The sequence below is a fragment of the Archocentrus centrarchus genome, chromosome 6 (genome assembly GCF_007364275.1).
Source record: "Archocentrus centrarchus isolate MPI-CPG fArcCen1 chromosome 6, fArcCen1, whole genome shotgun sequence".
In the NCBI taxonomy this organism is placed as follows: Eukaryota; Metazoa; Chordata; class Actinopteri; order Cichliformes; family Cichlidae; genus Archocentrus; species Archocentrus centrarchus.
In genome coordinates this window covers 22,832,149-22,856,409 of record NC_044351.1, presented here as the reverse complement: position 1 = coordinate 22,856,409, position 24,261 = coordinate 22,832,149, and the positions used below count along the sequence as shown (strand labels likewise).

The 24,261-nt window shown below is 40.2% G+C and overlaps 1 protein-coding gene across 1 annotated transcript in view; it reads right to left on the bottom strand.

Annotated features, from left to right (window-relative positions):
- Positions 1 to 4,128, bottom strand: part of frmd4a (FERM domain containing 4A) — an 82,996-nt gene extending 78,868 nt beyond the window's left edge. The window contains exon 1 of the mRNA XM_030730854.1: positions 4,057 to 4,128. Coding sequence (XP_030586714.1) covers positions 4,057 to 4,089 — 33 coding nt within the window. The 5' untranslated portion in view covers positions 4,090 to 4,128. The remainder of the gene's footprint in view (positions 1 to 4,056) is intronic.
- Between the last annotated feature and the right edge of the window lie 20,133 nt (positions 4,129 to 24,261).

Sequence of the window (24,261 nt, the reverse complement as noted above, 5' to 3'; positions counted from 1 at the left end):
ATTAACCCAGGCAGCGAGGAGGTCGGCTTCAGGCATGCATGTCTGGCCACTTCTCTTTTGGTTGCTTTGTCCCCATATTACTCTCAGACCTCAACCAGGTAGTTGAATGAATAGATAGAAGATGGGGAAAACAATGACTTGGGGATTTTTGGGGGAAGGAGGGAGAGCAAGGCATCCACAGGGAGGTGTGTGTGTGTGTGTGTGTTATTTAAACTGGCTCTTCTTTAATGGAATAAGTGCGTGTTTGCAGAGACTCTGTGTGCATGTGCAAGCTCATGGCCATTTTTCTAATGGCACCATCTGTCATGGGCATCTGGACAAACACACACACACACACACACACACACACACACACACACACACACACACACACACACACACACACACACACACACACACACACACACACACTAGGTCTGAAGGATTTGGGGAACATCTAATTATGATTTTCCTCAAAGATACTGTAATTATGTTTGATTTGCAATTTACTTTTTTAGTGTAATGCCGCACGTCTGCATTCATCATGTGAAATATTACTTTTTCACTTTTTAGATTTTTGGGACTTTATGAGACATTTTTGAGACATTGCCACGATACGTTATCAACACATTAAATGCTCTATATTAATTGGTCTATATTATATTCTTTGATTAAATAAAAGAAAAACATTTTTAATTAATCAAAGAATGTACACACACACACACACACACACACACACACACACACACACACACACACACACACACACACATACACACACACACACACGCACACACACACACACACACACACACACACACACTCTCAATCATGTGAAGACATGAGACCAGTAGAGAAAAGAGGCTGGAGATGAGAGAGGCAATGACACATTGCTGAAAGAGAGAGCGAGCCAGCAGTTAAACAAGAAGCGTGAGAGAGGAAGAGCAGAGGAGTCTCTCTGATTAGACTGACAGAGCATTGACAGGGTTAATCTCTAGATAACTACTCCTCATTGATCCACCAACACACAGGAGGAGCTGATTGGGGAGGTGATACACAAGGCGCACACCCGAACACTTAAACCCTACTGTGTGCACAAAGTGCGCCCTATAAAAGCAACACACAGTCTCCAGAGAAAGATTTCTGTGAAGTTTGAGCTCCTTGTTCTACTGACCTATATGCATATATTAGACACAAGAAGGGAAACCTATGGGGAACTTGATCTTTCCCTTTAGGAGTCTGTGAGTGCATCTTTCTGTTTGTCAGGGTCTGCAGTATCTGGATCTGCCCTCAAGTCTCATCATTGCTACAAAAAAACAAGAAGAAGATAGTGTGCAGAGTTAAACTGAGATAAAAGTTTGGAAATTAAGTGCAATGAAATCTGAAAAATTGTTCCCACTCAAAAAAGATCACATTCAAAGACACAGAGAGAATATAATAAGGAATACATGCAGTTTATTTTTAAGTTTATGGACTCTGAGGATAACAAACTGGCTACTTTTTTCCAGATTTCTCTCCGGATTACTTAGCTCACTGCATCCTGCACGCACTGTGTGTTTGTGTTGACCTGCTTTTCTGCTGTATGTAGCTACACACGGACAACATAGATGCACAGCTCACTGATGCTTGTTTTATTTCATTTTCCTGCTTCAGTGCCCATTACTGTCATCCGAAAAAAGAAACAGAGTGCTACTTATTTGGAGTAGAGAGAATGTGAGCTTTGGGGAGAAATGACTACAATTCTTCTAGAGGCCACTTGATAGCTGACACAGCCATCTCAGCACAATTTTCCCATTTGAGTGAGCTGAGGATTAGGAATGGTGCAGCTTTTACAGAATGTAGCTATTCCATCTGTTATCTGGGGGTGAACATCAACTTTTGTACATCCCTGGAGTAAGATGGAGAAAGAACTAACTATTTTTAAAAAAAGTTTAAAAAAACAAGCAAACAAACAAAAAGGGGGTTAAAAAAATCAAATTGTTTGCCTGTTTTATAGGAGCAAAAAAAGCAATAATAAAACCCATAAACAGTATACTTCCAGCACCTCTGTATCAGGACAGATTTTTTATTTTCTGGTTTTTTTTTTTTAATTTACTATAGTATAGTGCAGTATTTGTTGTGAGAATAGACTGATCCATTTCTACTTAGGAAACATCCTGGCATTACGCTGCTTCGAAAAACAAATATCCGGGATTAATTGTCTTCCTTCCTGTAGCTGAAGGCCACAAATCAAAATTCCTGCTTTCACTACATACGCCTTTTATCTCAGAGGGTGAGAGCAAGTGTATTAAAACAAGATTACGCTGCGTAAACTTTGACAGACTCCTGCACCGGTTCATCATGCTGCGACTCATAAATCCACTAAAGTGACTTTGATGCCAAAGCAGATACACACATCAACTGTGGGGCATGTGAAGCTCAATGTGGCTGATGAAGATAAATGCAAAAGTCATTTAGTTATTGAAAATGATTCCAACAGCTCTGTGGCAAATCTGGCCAGGGTGGCAGACAGCACAGATATAACAGACTTGATTCTACGCCATATCTTTGAAGCCAAGTCTATCTCCAAACAGCCCGCTAACACTCCTCTTTGGATTAAATCACGGGCCGATCTGCAAATACCAATTACACTGCTCATATTAACTGCCAAATACACGACAAGGGGCAGACAGACAGGGAGACAAACAGATAGACAGGTGGGCAGACAAAAAGGATGGAGAAGCAAGAAAGAGCTGGCTTAAATACTAGCAGAATTGTGGCAAATGCACCTGCACGTTGGAAAAGAAAAAGGGGTCAAAATGCCCACAGAAAAGAAGAGAAGGAGTGTGAGTTGTTAAGGCGAGAGAGAGAAGGTGAGCAGACGGGGGTACTCATGTGTGACAACCCCATCAGGTCATCCCTGTGTCTCAAACCATTCAGCATCTTCACACATCGAGGCTTATGTGGGAGTCATTATGGGGCGTATGAACTAATCCTGTGGGTTACAATACGAATAAACAGACTATTAAAATGTATGCAAATTCTCACATGTATAGCTGGTGGAATTTATTTTAGGCCGTATAGGTCAGTACCACTGGTGATAAAGTACGAGGGGGGATGGGAGGGAGGAGTGTATAAGAGATGTGGCTAGCTAAATCATCCTTGTCCTCACAGGAAGGGAGAAGAAGGTAAAACAGTAACAGAGGGTCTGGCTAATAAGTTATTTATTTCCTGCTCCTGATTTAACGTTAGATCGATGGCTGTGAAGAAACTTCCACAAAATCACTCACATCTCTGCCCAAATAAATAAATCTCTGCTATACTACATGTATTTAATAGCACAAACTCAATATAAACCTAACCAGGGATGAAACACCTCTCAGTCTCGATTGCTGTCCTCACAATTGTACTGGAGGAACACCCTAATGTATTCTAAAGTAGTGCACAATCACTAACACAGACAGACACATATAATTTACTTCTCTCATAAGCCGTTTCTGTGTGCTTCAGACACAATCACTGTCCAGCAGATGCTGAGCACAGTGTACAACCTATATTCAACTATGCTGGACAGGGACACGAGTAACTAATACAAAAGGTCATGTATAACGGGAACAATAGTGAAAGGCCACTTTCAGATATTCATCTAATTCACTGCACAGTTCCTCCGTTGCACCTCTTTCTCCGCTCCTTCTCTATCCTAAATCAAAAGGCCAGTGGTTTGTACTGAATGGAGATGGGCACCACTTTGAAAACACTGAGTCATTCTTTCAAAGCAATCCCTTGTTAATTCGCGTGCGCACACACACACACACACACACACACACACACACACACACACACACACACACACACATGCACACAGACTGCATGCAAACTGAAACTGCATTTCAGTTTTCTGACATTCTTTGACATTTTTACCTACAAACCAAACTGAGATGTATGTCTCCCAGTCTCTCCCAGCTTTTTATTTCTCTGATTTATTTCACCAATCAGGCAGCTTTCAAGGCATGCTATCTCCCTATATGCTATTCTGGTGATGGATTCCTGTGGAAGAAACAGTGCGTGGGATGCTCTGCAATCCCCGTTGTGACTTACCCGCGTCCTCATTGGAGACAGCAGTCCCTCCATAGTTGATGAGGTTGGTTCCGGTGGGCTTGGGCCCCTCTCAGTAGTGTCAGTGTATTATTCCAGTCCGCAAATAGATCCTGTTAGAAACGCTGTCTCATCCTCAGAGCGAACATCTCTTCTACAACACAGCTCCCTACCCACCCAGAGAGCCCAGCGCTCTGACAGGCTCACAGAGAGAGCCAGTGTGTGTGTGTATGTGTGTGTGCAGGCAAACACACACACACACACACGCGGAGGGAAGCAGCAGGAGTAGGAGGGTAGTGCCAAACTCCCAGTGTTTTCCTCCTTCCGCCAACCTGTCAGTTGGTGTGGATCCTCCCATACAAAACGGTGTGGCTTTAATGTGCAATGTCCACAGAAGGTCTGCCCTTTCCCTCGCTCTCTCTCTCTCTCTCTCCTTGCCTTTCGTTCTCCCCTTCTCTCCCTCTCTCTCTCCCTATCCCCTTCTCTCTCACTCTCCCTCAGTGCCTCCAGCTACATTTGTTCCCTTCAATGTGGCAAATGATTGCAGGTTTTTTTTCCCTCTCTCCATGGTACAGCTCTCCTGGTAGTGCTTTCTCTCTGCTTGCACTTTCGTCTATCTGTCCTCCTCTGTTGCTCTCTTGCCCCCCCTCATCCTCCCATAATGCCCCTTGGTCGATCTTCATGCTGACTGTCAACTCCTTGTTCCCGCCCAAGCTGGGGGGTCAGACAAAATGTACATTTATAGCATGTGTAAAAAAGGATTAAAAAAATAAAGAAAAGCAAAAGAGAGAAAGAGGCAAGAGGGCACTCCTGGGTCCACTATTGTCCCTGCAGACAATAGTGGCTCTTAATCGCCTAGCAACCTGATCACCCTCTTTTCTCTTAACAGACAAGGCATGAGTCACCCTCTCAACACAAAAATACACACAGACCCTGTCCCTCCTTTCCTGGTATGCCCACGCTCACACAGCTACACCTGCACCAAAACTCACAGTATATATTCATAGCAAGTGACAGGTCATCCGGCATATTGTAAGCTGTTACAATAGTGTTTTGATGCTGTGATCTTCTCATTTACAGAAAGCTTTTGGCTTGCTCTTTTGTAACAAAAATGCCTTTTAAAACAACCTACACAATACAGGTGGATTAAGGAGCACTTCTGAATGCGCATCTTGGACTTTGTCTGTTTTTCCGCATTACTGCATTACTGCATTGCTTCCCTTTTTAAATGGCCGAAAACACAAATAATCACCTCTGCTCTGAGTTGCATCTCACCGTTGCCATGGCAACAATGTCTGTTAGGGTGGGAGCACAGAGAGGCAGTGGGATTATTACAAATAAATAAAATAAATAAATGAAAATCTGTGCATTCCTGTGCCTGCTGCCTTACTCAGTCACAGCAGCTGGATCTAACTATGCAGTTAGAAGACATCAGCGGCTGCCCACTGACTTCAACAAGCCTTCATACCTGGAGTGCAAGTGAAGCACTCTTTCTCTCCCTCCCCCTCTCTCTTATTTTTATCCTTGCTTCTTTAAATTGACCCAGATAGGACCAAAAAAGCATCAAATTAACTCAATTAATCACTACATGATTTATCCTCATTAGCCTTTATCTACAGTATAACGTATCCTTGCCATGTCACAGTCCACTTTTAAATTCACAAATAATTTAATGTGTATAGATAACATTTTATACCTAGCACCTTTAAGACCAGACTTTACAAAGTGCTGTAACAGATGAGCAAAAAGAGAAATTAAATTAATATAGAAAGCCAAACAAATTGAGAAAAATATAGAGGAAGTTAAAATTACGATAGAGTTAAATCAACAACAAAAAAATCCAACAACAATAACAAAAAACAAAAACAAAAATCAAGACAACTGGATAATCCTAAATGATTGGAAAGATGATTCGACACAATAAATATTTTTTTACATTTAATTAATAAATAAACGCAAGTCTATAAAATGTGTGTTTCAGATTGACTTAAAGGAAGTCACTGATTCTGTGGGTGTTACTGTATCTCCTCAGGCAGGCTGATGGCAAAATCAGTCTTCTTTAGATTTAAGCCTAGAACACCTGAGGCTCAAAGGCTGTCAACTGGCTCATATGGGGTCAGCATTTCTGTAGCTCAGTGCCAGACCCAGATCTACTTTAAATGTGAACAGTAAAATCTTACCAGCAATTCTGAAACACACAGCGAGCCAATGGGGCAAAGCCAAGATTGGGCCGTCTCCTTAAAGCAGTGAGATTTTTCAGAACATTACATTAATAAGCCATCAAATTAGCCTGCTAAACAAAGGTTATAAACACTCACTCAGTGTGCAGTAAAGTGGTGAAACAAGAAATAATTCCATACATTACACCTGACCATGTCACACTCAGTTGCACAAAAGCATCTACCGCTCTCTTCCATAACATGATTTTAAATGTGTCGATATGTGTGTGTGTGTTCAGGTATATTTCCATCTCCGCAGCAGGTAGTCAATGGCCAAGTGATTGATTTGTGCCGACCAGCTGAAATCCTGCTTTGACCACTACACCATCACATATCCACTGCACCGATGAAAAAGCAGATAAACTGGAACCTGCTGTCGAAGTTCAGCATTGATTGCAGCTTAGCCTGCACAGCACAGACATTTAAGCACAGCAATGTGGACATGATCAGCAATGTGGCCCTGCATATGTATACGTTTGAACAGCAAGGATAGTGTCAAACTGATTTTTAATGCAAAGGCTGATGTTGCATTAGAGTGTTCTCTGGACTGCACCACCACAAACTTGAATATATACTTAAAAATAAATAAATTATAAATAAACATTGCTCAGGGATCCAGAAGGTAGAAATTTATGCAATATTTATAATCTGTGAGCTACTTAACATCTAATTAAAAAGGTATAGCATTCATAGCTATGAATTTCATTAATAAAGCATATATAAACAAAAGATTTCCCTCAGGAAAACGTTCCTCGGTTCACTTAACATCAGACAATTTACTGCTTCACTCAGAACGTCGTCATCACACCGTGCGACCGTATCGCAGCACATGCCAACAAATTCACATGCCTCAGTGACATAAAACAGACACAGATGAATAAACACAAACAGTTACAGCAGACGCACTATACAATCCCTGATTCTTTCCAACACCAGTTTAATGATGAGGTGAAAATTGTCAAGCGCCACAGAGGTCCCTATGAGGAGGCAAAGAGAAGAGCTCAAATTGCATTAATAAGATGACCTCTGACCTCAGAGCCGTGGCCGACCCACAGCAGACACTTAAATGTAAGCTTATACATAAATCTAGAGCACCTTTGCACCTCTAAAATCTTCTTATTTCCACAGCAATTTTTCCCAATTTGTGTTTTTGTTAAAGAATATATGTTACTATATTGGGTAGACACACAACATGTTTGTTTATTTATTCATTTTTTGACAGGATAAAAATATTTTTTTAGGGAGACAATTTTTTTTTTTTTATATAACCAGGTTGGATGTGCATGTGCCTGCCAAACCACAGTGTCATACAGCCCCATATATCACCATCACACATTACTGCTGACAGTGAATGTTCGCCTGTCAGCAAATCCTACACACACACACACACACACACACACACACACACACGCACACACACACACACACACACACACACACACACACACACACACACACACCAAACACATACCTTGTCTTGGCTCCCATGCCATTCCCACTCCTTTTTACACCTCTGCGGTATAAAAAATAGCATAGGTGGGATATAGGGGGGGTGAGAAGCATTACAATCATGGGACAATACAACACAGGGTATTACACATTTCAATAATGCACACTTTCCTGAAACCCATCCCCACCCCCTCTGTCTCCCCATCCCCCCTTCGTCTATCCTCCTCTCCTCCGCTTCACTCCTGTCCCTCTTGCCCCAGCTGAACCCCAAAATTAATCCCTGGTGACTTTTTCCATCACGCTGATGTGAACAGACACACCTTGGTCCGAGTGTGCAGCTTTATTGCTCTGGTGCCTCGTGGTTCTTGTGTGCCTTTTATATTCTGATGTGTTTAATTCTTGCTGTAAATTTCACACTTTCTGGTGCAAACAACAGTATTTGCGCTGAGTGAACATATGAGGGTCACTTCATGGATAAATGTGAAAATAGTGTGTAATTTTCTTCTGGCTGTTTGTGTTTCTATTGAGAGCTGCAATTACATTGCGAAAAAGCGGACATCCAATGGGCTGAGGTAATTAGCTGCTGCCGCTGCTAAACAGGCTGTAACTTCATGGGGAAACAAAGGAATTAATTGCAATGATTACCAATTAAACTACATCACAGCAAGAAAAGAAGCATAAGATGTTTTATTTTTTATTTTTCTTTTAGAGAGACTCCAACTCATGCTTCAACCTGATGTCTTTTTTGTCTTTTAATCTGTTGTCCCATCTGCCACTCTTGCTGTTCCAATGCTCTTCTGATTATTTAGCCAGACACCACTTGTTTAGTTTGTTATTTAGTTTGTTTTTTAAAAATATTCAATAGTGGTATTTCATCCAAGGGAATATCTGCAGCATTTAAAAAAACAAAACTTTCAGACTGTGCAGAAGTCTCAAGTCACCCTACATTTCTTTATAGTTTGCAAAGAAAATGGCACATAGGTGCCGTGATTTATTGAAACATGTGCAAAGATGCATGGAAATTCAAAGCTCTTCTTTGGATATTGGATGCTTTTTTTCCACTCTCTGTCAAGATGATCCCCAATCCAGGTATGCTTTTACTGCATTGACGTGTAATCTAAAGTTCACTGTCATGCTGAAAAATAAAGCCAATGCCAATCAGACACTTTCCAGATGATACTGCATGGTGGATCATAAACTGACGGTACTTTTCTGCATTCATAATTCCATCAGTTTTGACAATGCAGCCCCAAATCATATTGCCACTGATTTTCAGTCCAGTTCTTGTGTAATTTGGCATACATAAGCCTTTTCTACCTGTTTCCCTTCCTTGAGAATGACTCCTTGACCACCACCCTTCCACTGAGACCATTTCTGATGAGGCTTCAGCAAACAGTAAATGGATTAACTGAAGGGCTGGATACATCTCTCAGGTCCTGTGTCAGATCTATGCTGTATTTTTTCCCCCCTATTTCTTAAGGACATGACTCTCAGATACTGTTCATCTGCTGTAGATAATTTTTAGGCCTGTCACTTTGTCTTTTGTCCTCCACTTGCCCTATTTCCACAATTTATTATGGATACGCTGCACAGCATGCCAAGCTTTCTGCTAATAGCTCTTTTGGAATCACATTGATGGTGCAAAAGTCCTATTTTATGTCTGTTTTCATGGATTCAACTAAAGAAATGGGAGCAAATGATGTGTTCTCACAACAGGCTGCTAGTAACAAAGCGCCTGAAGATACAATTTAAAACTGGTTCTTTGCTAAGTTGTCTGTGTGTAGACATGTCACTGGTTCATTCCTTTGGTTAGGTGCATTTTTTATGCTTGAATGACTCATAGGTCAATGTTGAGTTACTAAACAAAGAAAAACCTTGCAAGACTTTCGGAAAGGCTATAGAACTATTCCCTAAGGTCACTTTAAAAAAATTACATGTCTGCTCCTTAGAAGCAAAATATAAGAGATAGGGGTGACTCAAGACTTTTACATGTATATCAAAAATGTACCTGGTACAGCAATCCATATGACCAAATTAATCAAGAGAAAAAGAGAAAAGCAATGGAAGTCATATTTTTCATTATTCACCATGAGTGTCCAGGCATCTAGCTGACAACAGAGGAACCTATATGTCAATGTATGACCCTGTCACAGCATTACAGCTAAATCAATGCCACAAGAGAGTAAGCTGCTGCTGACTCTCATAAGGTGGACGGGGACTTCTTGTCTACACAGACCAACAGAATCGACTGAGGAAGGAGTTGGAGAGATAAGATGTGTCCCTGTTAACAATCACTGTCAATACTGTGGGTGGGCTGATGGAGAAACTGACAGACTGGAACCCGCTGTTTCAGGTTTTCACATGTTTTGGTGTAAATTTCAGTCAACAGCTTCTACGCTCGATAACCCTAGGATAGAAAAATCAGTATCAGCCTCCCGAATCTTCAATTTCCACTTTTATTCAGCATCCACATTAAGCCTACAGAGAGGCAAAAAAAGCAATCCATTAAGTTAATATTGACAGATCTGTGTGGTATGTATCTCAAGGATTAAAACATTAAGCCAAAGAAAGTATTAATTACTGTACTAATCTACTAACTAGATTATAATAATTAAATATTTAAAATGTTCGCTCTTGGTAGACACTTGGCGTGAGCTGCTCAAAGTGGATGGTTTAAACGAGGAATTATTTAACCAGCAAAACACAGCAATATCGTAACAAAATACACACACACACATACACACACACACACACACACACACACATCCTGCACATCTGAGAGGGGTTATTGTCTGCTTTTAACAAGATTTTAGTATAATTGGTTGTAGCTATTTGGAGTCACCACTCATGGCCAAGGTGGAGATTTACTGTTATATATTGGGGTGTGAAACTACTTGAGCCCATTCGCAGAGCCAAGGGTCCTGGCCATGTTTGAGAGAGCCGGGTTGATTGTTGCCAGAGGGAATATGTCTGACATCTAATCTAAAGTTCATTAAACAGCAATCCCTAGAAACATGCTACACTTGCACATTGATATGCCCTTACACACACATATACACACTCACACACGCTCACACGCAAACAGAACATAACCTGCACCAGCATGCACAGAGACATACATTTGCTATGTGTGGTTGCCCTCATTGGCCTGCAGTCCTTGGAGGTAGTTAAAGGAAGAGAGGGAAACCCCTCTTCTCTCACACCTCACCGCAGCTCAGAGGGACGAACATCTTATCTCACGACTGCAGAGAGACAGAGAATTAGGAGGGAGAAAGATGGATGGGAGTGGGTAATGTGAGCAGGGTTTTGCAGGCGAAGGACATACGGGATTGAGGGAGTGTGGGCAAGAGAGACAAAGAGAGCGAGAATATTCAATCAGTCTCATTTCTACAAGTTTTATGCACCAAAAAGAAGAAAGAAAAGCCTCCGTGGTACCGCTTATTAGAAATGCATTGTATAAGAAGAACGTAGGCATCAGCTGGACTACATTCACATTTTTTTCAGCAGCACATCTCACAGCAGCCTCGAATCTTTTCCTCCACACATACGCTAATTTGAAAACACTTTCTGCCCACCACATATGTGCGCGCTGATGAAGCGTTATCAGTGCTAAAGAATATTTCCCCTTATTTAAATGCACATTTGGGCGAGAAGGAAAGTGAATTGATTTTATTCATCGTGAGCCACGGCATGAGCATGCCCGATGCTATGAAGTCATTCCAAAACGGTTTCCTAGCAACTGTTGTCGGGGCAACCAGCATTCTCTGCAGACAGCACGCCAAGCCTTGCAGAGAGAGATACACAGAGAGTGACAGCATGGTGGAGAGTTGACCGTGGTTAAATTGGTGTTTGTGTGTCTTCATGCGATTAACAGCAACACAGTCTTTGCTCACCCAGGCTCATCATCTACATTCATGTGTCATCAATACTCATAGCAGTTGATGAAAAGCCTTTTCTTATTCAGAGGAAGTGTGTAGCTTTGCGTTTTTCGCATGATGAATCCTTTTTCAGGCAAATACACCCACAGAAATGTGACCTATTTCTATATTTCTGACGCACACTGTACACTCACACACATGCCCAAAGCATGGCCAGACACTCACTATTGCATGTACCAGTAATGATGCATCACCCACCTGCAATCAAACACTGCCCTCTACTGAAGAAACGCAAATCGGCCGTGCAGGCAGTTCCTATATTCAAATAAAAGGTGTCCTCCTTATTAAAAGAGCTTGAACGCTCACGAATATAGTAAAAATGTACTTTTTGTTCTTTCTGAATTGATGCAAAGATTTTTTTAATTATGTGAATTTCTGAATTTCGTTCTCTGGGATGTGGATTGTTGTATGCGGAATGGGAGAAGCAGATTTTTGTTCATTTAGTGTTTGTTTTTCTTAGTTTCCTGGTGTTGGTTTGTTTATGTTAGAAATGTAATAAATACATTTATAATAGATAGGATGAATACTGAAAACAACTAACAGTTTGATCTTCAATCTCTATATGGCTGAGCTATAGATCCTATCATTTCTTAAGTCTTCTTGTATCTTGATCTGACAATAATTAAACTTTTTGTGAAGAGTATGTAGCACTAGCATGACTTCATATTTATTAAGATACTGTTAGAACTGATTACTTCTCTGTTACAGGATATGATAATGAAGCTCACAAAATTCAAGGCAAAAAATAAAATGCTACTGATATTATTTTTCACTGATATTCAAGGATCAGGTGTAACATGTGAAATACCTACAAAATACATTACTTCTTCTTCATCATGGCTGTTGCACCTTTAAGTGTGTGGATAAACAGTAATTTCATACATAGCAAAACTAGTTCACTAAATAAAACATTCAGAACTGGAAAAGCTCAACTCATGTCCCAATATTCCTTTTGATGAATTTGTGTTTCTAATTCCAAACTCTGATTACATACTGTACTATGCAAAAAGGCTTGAGCCACCCCTCATTGCTTTATATTTTGCTAGGAAAATGGGAAATCAGTGCAGATCACCTCCCTTAATATTATTAAGAACTGGGCTCTGGGGAGGCCAATCCATAACTGATGGTGTTCCATTGTGTTTAGTCTATCCAGGTATGCTTTCACTGCATTGGCAGTGTGTTTGGGATCACTGCCATGAACCCAGTGCCAATCAGATGCTTTCCAGATGGCATTGCATGGTGGATCAAAATCTGACTGAAATGCATCACCAAACCACAACGAAGCCTCAACTGTATTTTATAGATGGCTGTAGACACTCACTTTTGTACCTCTTGCCTGACCTCCTTAGTATATATGAACTAAACATTTCTAATTTGAATTTTATTTTATGTTTCAAGTCATTGTTGGATCTTTTCCTATTTCCTAAGGACCTGATTTTTCAAAAACTGTTCATCTGCAGTGTTTTTTTTTAAGCCCGACACTTCTTCATTTGTCCTCCACTTGTACAGTTTCCTCAATTTTCAATTTTTTTAAGGACACACTGCACAACATGCTGAGATATGCCAAATTTCTGCTAATAGCTCTTTGGAAATTGCTTTGCAAAAATATAATTTTATGCCTGTCAAGCTTGGTTATCTTTGGCATTTTTTGATGAGTCAATGAAAACAACTGGAACAAATGATGTGTTTGTGCAACAGCCTGCTGGCAACAAAGTGGTTAAAGATACAATTTTAAACTCTTTGCTAAGTTGTCTAATATATATGTTGACAAAAACTGGTTCATCCCTTGATTTAGGTGACTTTTTTTTATGCTTGAATGAGTCAGGCCAGTGTTAAGTGGCTTAACAAAGAATATAAATCCTGAGAAAATGGTTAGATGCAAGGACTGGCCTGAAAATGGGTGAAAAAGCCACTGGCCAAAGAAAAACTTTGCAAGTCGTTCAGAAAGTCTGGAGGACTAGTACTCAAGATCACTTTTAAAAAGTTACAAGAAAGTCTGGCTCTTTGGAAGAAAAATATGAAGACATAAGGGCCGGCTCAAGACTTTTGCACAGTACTGTATCATTCTCCTGTCTTAAATGCAGTAATTAAATTGAAGAAAAAATGTGAAAAAAAAAACTATGCACTAAACATGCAAAGACATCAAACTCATCAATAAGAAGGATTCCCATTGTTCCTACTGTACATGCTAATGTATTTAAATCCTTGAATAGAAATATACAGTGCAGTACATCAATAGGCACTGAAAGCATGGTGCAATATTAAAGCAAAAAAGGTCATAATTCTTTTGAAAGATAGTTGTGATCTGACGTTTACATACACTCATCATGAGTATGAATGTTAATTTTAATTCAAGGAACTCAGTGAAGAGCTAAGAAGGAGAACTGTAGATTTACACAAGTTGGGAAGGTCTCTTGGAGCCGTTTCTATACAAATGCTGATTCCAAGATCATCTCAAACAACTGCCTGTAAGTGCAAGTTATTTGGATGTGTCACCATTTTGCCAAGTTTTGGAAGAAGACCCAAACTGTCACCCTCAGATGAGAGGAAATTGGTCAGGATGTTCGGGAACAAGCCAGGAACCACCAAGGCTCAAGCCTGCCATGAACTTAAAACTGCTGGAACACCAGCGTCATTGTCCACAGTGAAATTAGTTTTACATCACCATGGACTGAGAGGGTGCTGACCAAAAAAAGAAACCAAACCAAACCAAAACTGACACCTTCAAGCTCAACTGAAACCTGCAGGTACCCCCATGGACAAACCCAATGTCTTCTGTAGAAAAGTTTTATGGTCAGATGAGACAAAGACTGAGCAATTTGGGCACAATGACAAAATGTGTGTTTGGAGGAGTAAAGGTGAAGCTTTCAAACAAGCTTCATCATGTCTTTATCTCCCTCTAGAGGCAGAAAAATGAAGAGTTTATAGCACATGGGCTCTTTCTTTTGTTCTGTTCTGCTGTTTCATCATTTTCATTTTATCCCAAACCCATAAAGAATTAACTGTAAAATAGATCCAGGTCCATAAGTGTTTGGACAATGAGACAATCTTTGTAATTTTGCCTGTTTAAACCACCACAGTGGATTTTAAATCAATCACAAAGATGTGATTGGAGTGCAGACTTTGACTTTCAACATTAATTCAATGGGTTTAAAAAAAGTATGGCTGTTTAGGAATCACACACACACACACACACACACACACACACACACACACACACACACACACACACACACACACACACACACACACACACACACACACACACACACACACTTTTTGTAAGGATAAAAGAAAATGATAACTGAACATCACACCTAAATCATGGGGTTTCTAAGGGTCATAAGGCTTTGATTATATATTTTGTCACTTATAAATGAAACTCCTTAACACTGCCTTGATTAATTTTGTTGCTGCAAGGCTCTTTGCTCTTCTAGTAATATTTCTCAACAACTAGTTCTGTAATTTACAGTCTCCACACAGGAAGCTGACGCATAAAAGTTGCACTTTCTGCTTTTGTATACCTTTTCTGTTCCTTCTCTTAATTGAATCATGAATAACATTTGTTATTCACAGAAAACCAACAAAGCAAATCTGGTCGCAGTAATTGCTACACAATGCTATAAACGCATGGTGGGAAGAAATGACGTCATTTCGAGTTTCAGTTTCCCATTTTCAAGGGCACACTGATTGCAGCATAATGAACTCCACTGAAATAAATCGCTATACACAACCCATATGTTATTACACTGCTGCATCCATAAACTTTAGGCACATTTTATCCGTATTATTATATTTGTCTTGTTTTCTGTCACACTCAATCCCACAGAATTTTTTTCTTATAACTGAAACAACTGTGTGTGGGTGGTAATTAATATAGGCCTTGACATAAAACATGTACATGATCCTAAAGCTAACAGTTTTTGAGAAAACACTACTATTGCTCATCATGAATGCCTTCTATGAACATTAATCTGAGATCTTAAAGATCTTTTCTAAAAGTGTTGGATAAGATAGCAGTTGCTAGGACAACCAAGGTCATACTTCTGTGGAAGTGAGAGACTAAACAGAAAGACACTGCAAAGTCAGTCTCATGGGCTGTGCTGATTCAATTACATGTGCTTTTTAGTGGCATATTTAAAAAAAAAAAAACTCAGGCATAGATAAATATTAGTTTTAAGTGGTACTGACAAGGCAAAGAATTTCTCAGTTTTTAACCACACGCTAACACACAGTTCTCAGAAAGTCTACTGTTTCCTGCAGAAAACAGGATGTTGTTGATTTTCTAGAGCGCTCCTGGTTTCACTGCTTCTTTTCTGAGAAGCTAAATTAAACCATTTTGTTATAAACACACAAAAACATCTTGTAGTCTTCTTAGAGCATGTGCTTTGAATGTGTGTGATTATATAGGACAGTAATTTGCATATTTTCAGATGACATAAGCCACATTTAAAATTCAACAAACACAAACAGATATTTCTGGCCACTGATGATGACTGACTCTTCAAATCTCTCATTATTGCACCAAACTGTTGATGCTTTTTAGGTGCACTAAGAGACGGACAGGACAGAGGATAACGGTAGAAAAAAATTAAGACACTCTGAAATTAAAAGAGAAAAATTTAAGAGCTGGAAAAGTCAAAAAATAAAGGTTGGTCTGTTAAAGAGACTGTGGGGCATTAACTGTTTCATTCCACACAAACTTTGGCAACACATTTAAGCACACCAGGCAAGCATCATTTTACAATGTGCAGTGTTAATGTGGTGTAGAGGCATTTAAAACTTTTAAAATCTTTTCCCAAGTGTAACCCAGATGTTTTTGGTGTCTAAACCGAACCAGCGAGGAAAAAATATAAATAAAGCAAAAAGCTGCAAGTGAGTGAAGACGTAGCAAAACAGATAATGGTCCAAACAGAACGCAATCCACAGTCTCCTGGATGACAAACCTGCGACTCACTCCGCTGTCACCTCTTAATCCTTTAAATGCTGACTTTATCTTTGCAAAAGGCTGACCATTATCTCAGTTTCCAATATTGCCAGGGCCAATGCGTCACGGCAGCAACAGAGAGAAGAGCAGTATTTGAGCCCTGTGGATGAGATAAACCTGGCTGCTGAGCACTAAAATGGAGCTAATCAAAATTAGAAATTATTGCAATTTGATCTGTGTCCTGCCAATCAACCCTTATTATTCTATAGTAACTCTAAACCCTGACTTCTTCAGGGTTATTTCTTTATTAAATTAGGCCATTTAGCTCACTTTCCATAATAATAATAAAGTTTATGGTTTGACCCAGATGAAGACACTGTATATACTAGTTTCTGCAAATGGCTCTTCAAGTGTAAAGGGCATTGTTTTTTTTTTTAGTTTTTGGTGCAGTAAAAAGAAATCAGTAAAGTATTCTCCAAGTTAACCTTGCATAAGGTGAGTCTCTTTGTTATACATGTGCAAAGTGACACACCTGTCACATTTTCTCTCCGTGGCTACCTTGTAAGTGCTGCTAACAGGGCAGCTCTTCATTATGACAAGACCCTGTTCTCTGTTAACTCACTCCATATGGAAGACAATCAGCCCCTCTGGGACCTGTGTCAACCAGAGTGTGAAATGTCAGACGCATGCATGCAGTTACACACACACACACACACACACACACACACACACACACACACACACCCATAACCCACTGCAGTCACATTCACAGCAGCAGACACACACGCAAAGGGAGAGAAAGTGAACTTGGAAGCAAACAGAGATTGGTCTTTCTACTCAGACATCTGCTAGGTCCCAGAGACAGATGGTGAGCCAATCAGACCGCCTGGTGCCTCCGCTACTCCCCGCCTCTTGTGCCATCCTGCTGCCCCTCCCCTAAACCTGCATCCTGGCTCACATGACAGGTGGCACCTTGTAAATGTGACACTGCCACTGCCCTGGAAAATTATTTATGTATTCGCTTTATTAAAACTGGCATGCAAATAAGCAGAAAAACAAAAAAGTTGACTTCGACTCAGCGCTCTTTACCTTCTTCTCAGCCTTCACTCCCTCCTCTGCTGATAAATGCAGTGCGGCACCCAAACCAAAAGCTTATGTGTCCTGAATGACTAAACTGAAAAACACTGACCTTATTGTGTTTTGATGCCACAATACAAACAGAAAGTTCTCATTTATCTGCCCTGATTTATTTCCACAGCAGCCTGACCTTCTAAAGGGGGGGGGGGGGGGGGGGGGGGGGGTGGGTGGGTGGGTGTCAGCCATCTCATGAATGTCTTATGTGGGCTTTGCTGAAGGCAAATTCCTGCAAGTCCAAAAAAATAAAAAACAAACCAATGCAGGATGTAAACATTTTGTTTGTTCTTAAAATATTTATTCAAGAGACCACATGTCATGAGTATATGTGTATGTAAATGAAGGTGCGTGTGTGGATGAGAATAAAAGACACTATACAACTGTTAATGCAAATCAACATTTCAGCCCACATTCACTGTATGCACAAACTCATACACTGCAGCAACGCATAATTAGAAAGCCTGGATAATTTCACTGCATGGAAATGCACCTGAAGAGGTAGACAGAACAGAGATGGAGCTTTAACAAGCATCAGGGTGAAGGCAGGGAGCCACAGCACGGGGAAGGATTGGCAGACTGTGATGAGCATCTGCCGGGGTGTGCACGCTGGTGCTCATTAATGGCGGTTTCCTTAACCCCTTACTCACATCACCTACACCGGCTAAGCTCAGTTGATAACCTGGCAGCCATTAGGCTCATAAGAAATGCTGTCACACATCACTGAGAGACTGCAGCATATATTAAGGTGCCGGAGGGGATGCAGTGCAAACACCAGGCTGACATTGCAAACACTTCACACAGTCACACCTGAGACCTTCCGCTGGCTAGACACAAAGACCACCAACAAGCCAAATGAACAGCAAAGTCAGTTCATCTCTGCAGCTCATCAGCAGTCCTTAAATAGTCTGCAGTGTAAACAGCTCAGAAGGTTTAATTACATGTTTTAGTCACTGGCACACAAAGACCAACCTTTATGCATGTTCTGAGATTTGAACTGTTTCTCTTGTTTGCTTCCCCCTTTCTCACTCTAAAATCATTAAATTCTTAGCCAGTGAGTAAAACTAAAATAAACAAACTAAAAAAAAGAAGAAAGAAAATAAATGTGGAAATCAATTTATTCCACAAATATCACAGCCAAATCTACTGTGAAGAAGACGTTTTTGATGCTCTTTTGATCTTAATCAACCAATACTGTAATTAGCTGTACAGCAGCAATTCAAAGCTCCATTCATTATTAGTTGGTTTTATTTTACATTTAGCTGCTGTATAGTTTAATAGCTGTTTTTGACAGACACACTCCAAACAGATTATCTTACTTAACCAGCAGCAAAAGCCAAGTTAGCTAGCGGCGAATGTTAGCTGCTAATGTAAGTAAGGCAGTTAGCTAAAGGCAGTAAATAAATACATACCTTTATCAGAGAAGAGGAAGCCTAAGTTAACTCAGAATGTGAATACTGGACTTACATTTTTAGGAAACATAATTTCTGTAGGATGATAATGTTCTTCCACTGCTTAAAATGTTTCCAACTTAATATAGGGCTCTGGGAGGCTATGGATCTCATCAGGCCAAAAACTATGGCAAAAATTTTGTTCTTACTGTGTACCTCTTTGTATATGTGAGTTTCAGACTAAGACATATACACACTTTAATTCAGCTCATTCTATTTGTGAGAAAAAAAATTGTGCATTCAACTTTTTATCTTGGAAGTAAAATCTGCTACAAAATGTCAAATTCCAGTTTGGGGTGATTTGCTGTAAAGAAAACAAACATGCACTAAGCCACAGCACTGAATTAGAAGAAAATAACAGTAGTTTGTTATATAGAAGTCAAGAAAAAAAAATTGATTTGGTTGGTGTTACTTAATGGTAATAAAAGAGCATGCTTATTGGCCAACTCTCCAGTGTTACCATCATCAAATTTTTCTTAAGGTTATATATTAAACCAATATCCTTAAACTATTGTTTGCACTTCCAAATATTGCCATGCTCTTCATATTCACAAATTTTCATAAATAGAAATACTCTGAAAAGTAACACCAGTAGCACAAAGAGGTTTGAAAAAGGCTTTTTGCTCCAATGTAAAGTAAAAGTGTTTCTTGCAGTGTTTAATGCAGCAACTCCAGAGCTTCAGATCGCTGACATCAGCAGTACCGGTTCCTAGCATCACTCAGGCATGACTGTTCTGCAGCCAGACTGCGGCTGTAAAAGGGATTCATTTTTATATTATTACAGAGAAACTAGCACCAAATAAACAAGCAAAAAAAAAAAAAAAAAAAAAGGTGGTGCAGCAAAAAGTAGGCAAGAGTAGCCTACAGCGTGCAGACGGGAATATAAAGTGGAAGATAGTGAGGCATCAATAAAAAACAATAGCCGTAATAGGATACCATCTGTGCCTCTGCTTCTTGTTCATACTAATCACCCATAAGAGGCTGAAATCTGTGCAGGTTATAAATTTGTTCATTGGCAGCATTATGACAATATGTCTGTTTGTGTTGTTTATGATTATGTGTGTTTGTAAACATGCACCTTTGTGTGGATTTTAGGTAGTTCTAAAATTGCATTGAGCTTATTTTGTTTTTAAATGGTAGCGAAACAGTATAACGGTACTTCATTAACTGCTAACTAATGTGTATTTCCCAACCAGGTGTACCAGAGGTACAAGCAATTGTTTGGACATTTTGGCCACATACAGATGCACACATGCACACACCAAATGTTATGCCCCTCTGCCTTTGTTGCAGGGCAGTAATCAATTATCTCAGTATGATGTCATTCTACTAACCCTCCCCCATACTGTTTAGCCCTCCTCCATTTGTACACTGGCTCTTCTGCTGTTGTCTGTGTCAAAAATAGAATGTGTGACCCAATAATCCTATGCTGGGAAAATGATTTTCCAAAATGCATAGTGACATGTGTTTAACTTTTTGTAAGGATAAATACATATATTGAATGCACACTGCAGTTAAACCGCCTGAATACACACCCACTTGGTGCATCACATCATCGGGCAGTGATTTGATTATTGCTGAATGAATCCCCTGGCTTGATCACGCTAAGTCATCTGGCCTCCATCCTCAGTGACAGTATAATTGAATGAAGAACAGTAATGAAGAGACATGGGCACCAACGTGAAGGGCAGCATGAGGTCTGTGTTTTGGAGTTTCTCTTTCTGTATAGTTGCGGGTCCCTAGTTAAATGTTTACCTGAGCATAAATAACAGCTCACTTATGAGTTTATCAACATGATTTCACATAAGACAAAGAGCACAGAACAAATGTGCAGATGCATTCTGATTTGTGCAAGAATCAGAAGATCTCTAACATGCGTATGCAGATGTGTACAGTGAAAAAAGTGAGCTGCTGTTCCCTCACTGTACACAGAACAGACCCCTCCAGCATTAGGAAGATAATCCACTTAAGTTGTCTGTGTGTCAAGATACCAGCTTACCCTGCTGCTGGGTTTGTAAGGTCCAGTGTAACAGATAGCAAAATGCATATTGATCAGGTGTCCGGAAAAAGACAACTGCTCTTTAGGGAGAGCGCTAAAATTAAAATGAATGAATCAGAGCAGAATACTGGGGCAAACCGTGCTCCCATTTTTGTCAGTCTCATTTGCTTCTTGGAGTAAAATTCCATGTGACACTTCCTCACATGGAATTTATGATAAATCCGGGATTAGCTGCATCAGAAACCTAAATCTTGTGACACGAGCCTGTAATGAAATTGTATGTAGTCTTTAATTATTACTCTTATTTATCTCCTATATTCATTAAAAGGAAAGTCTAAATTTGTTTGAATTTGTTTTTGATTTAATTCTGTACCTTTCCATCATGGGTTGAGCTTGAAGGGGGGGAGGGTGTTCTCTGAGTGAGAGCAGAGCTAATCAGCTCAGTGATGAGTGTCACATAGTGCTTGTGCCAATTCTGATTTAAAATACAAAAAGCACCGTGCAGTTGTGGATACACAAATTGGTGGGAAGTGAAACAAGAACACATGCCTTATCACACAAATGTGGGATCAAAATAGTAAGTGGCTTTTTGAATCAGTGCTTCCCATTTAGGTTAGAAATAAAACTCAGAGACAAATCCCCGTTAATGCCAGAGAATGCAGTGTAGTTTGTGACCTGTTTTGGTATTTGTGTATCTGTGTGTATCTTAGCTGGAGTCAGTCATGCCATTAGAAAGAAGCCTTGTCTATCCACATAGATGCATCTAATATGAATCAAACAACAAGATGAGGTGGTGGACACTCAGTCGTCAGTTTCTTCTCCCAGTCATAATATTTCACTGATTCAAATCAATCAATCGATTGGATCTGTCTGACTTTGCTGTTTCTGATGTGACTTGTTTATTGTGCTGTCTGTGCAAATAATTTGCAGCAGTGCCTGTAATTACTGCAGCAGATAATCACCTAAACACCTGAAATATTAATAAACAGAGTGGCAGGCAGCTTGATCAATATTAATATCTTGGCTTGCACCACACAAACGCATGCAGACACACACATAGCTGCTAAACTCTCATTAATAAATAAGATGGGTTCACAGCATGAATGCAAATGTCATAGATTTTGTGAACTGAGCTCTGAAATGAGATATGTCAGTCTTGTTAAATGTGAACTTAGACAAAAGTTCAAAGACTTAAACATTTTAAAAAATGTGATTCCATAAGTTTGGTCAGCTTCACATGAATAAATATTTTTCTAAGTAAACACCAAAAGAGCAAGTGGGAAATGGGTAATGGGGACTGGTTCTTCTATAGCACTTTTCTACTCTACATGAACACTCAAAGCACTTTATACAGTGGCTCCAACAGGTGTGAAGACTGTAGGACATCCATCAGAAATGGAAGAGAGGCTGTGGAATTGGGATGACAGCAGGGCTTTTTGTGCCTGTCATCTATGAGAGCAGGAACACATAGACCCTCGATGCTGATGCAAAAAGATGGAGTAAAATAGTGTCAAATGCAGTGAAGGGACACAAATTCTTTGCCACAGATAGGAGATGATGCTGCTCAGAAGATGACCCCATTTATGTCACCAAGGCCAAAAATTCCACTAGGAGCATATTTTGATGGAAACCATCTTCTTGGTGATAATATTTGTTGCAGTGCATCACCTTCTAAACGCTTACTTTTAATTACCCCTCGTCTATTTATTTCATATTCTGTTCGAATCCTCATGCTTTGCCCTCCTCCTACTTTGCCCTGTCTCTCATCTTTAGCACCTCCTCCTGCCCTGATCCTTGTTCCGACCGCCTCTCCTCAAGTGGACTGCATGGCCTATCGCCATAGTAACAGACAGCCATGACAGGTGGAGATAGCAGGTAGTGCGGCGATGCATGACTCCCCCTGGGACTGCAGAATGCCAACACTATAGAATGAAAATGAGCAGAACACGCTCTCTTATAGGAAGTCACCCTGCATACAGGCTTTATGTTTATTCACTAGAGGTTATCATAGGATGGACATAGCAAAACCACACTGCCAGTGTTTCACAGTTAGGCTGGACAGAGGAGCAAGTGGACTTCAGCGGTTTTTAGCGTGTTGTGTATTTCTATTTCACCACTCTCTATTGCCAGATCTGAACCACGGTAAGCTAAGCCAATCTGTTTCATGCCAATAAAAGACTGGGTTCAACACTAACAAGATCCTACAAATCCCATGAGTTGCAGCAAATCTGTTCTCTCTATAATATGAAATTGATTTGATTCAATCTTGTACGTATATGGGCAATGATCACATGCTGACCTTGCACGAAACAGAAACCATATCAGTTTAACAACTTATCTGCTTGCACTGCAGGCGCAAACACAGGTCATTTTGCTCACACACTTAATCATACTATACATATGTATTAAATTACTTTGTCTCCAACATACAGTACACAGATACCATGATCATCACCGCACCCTCACATCTGCAGGCAGTGAAGCATTTCTCCGACACTTGACAAACGCAGTAGTGGAACACAAAAGCGAGAGTTTTCTTACGAGGATGGAAAATACACACATTTCTTTAGTGAGCTATGGCTCTCACTAGGAAGTTATCATAGGATTTGAGGACTGTAGATGTAGTAAAGGGGAGGGGCAAGCAAGCAGCATCCTTTTTAATGAGATGGCAGTGGCAGCATGGGCACATGCCATGAGGAGAATGATTAAAGAAAACCACACCAGAGAAGGAAAATGAAAACAACAAAGGAAAATGAGTAGATAGTGGTGTCAGTCCCCTACTCCTCTGCGACTCACCATAAGCAAACACACGGCTGATTCAGGGATGAGCTGGACAGCCATATTAGGATCCTCCTATAGATTCGTGCGCAAAGGGAATGCTGCCAATTTTCTAGAGGGACCCTCTTCGATGTCCTCTTAATTTGAGTCTTCACTCACAAAGTAAGCTCACGCTGTCCAAATGAAGACCTGAAGACCTTTGATTGGTCCCTCACTTTGAGTCCTTAAAACCACCCCCCCTGTGCTGCAGACAGTCTCTGGAGAGCCTGCGACTCCCCAGTCTCTCTGACTCTTCAGACTGTGTGGTCCTCCTTCT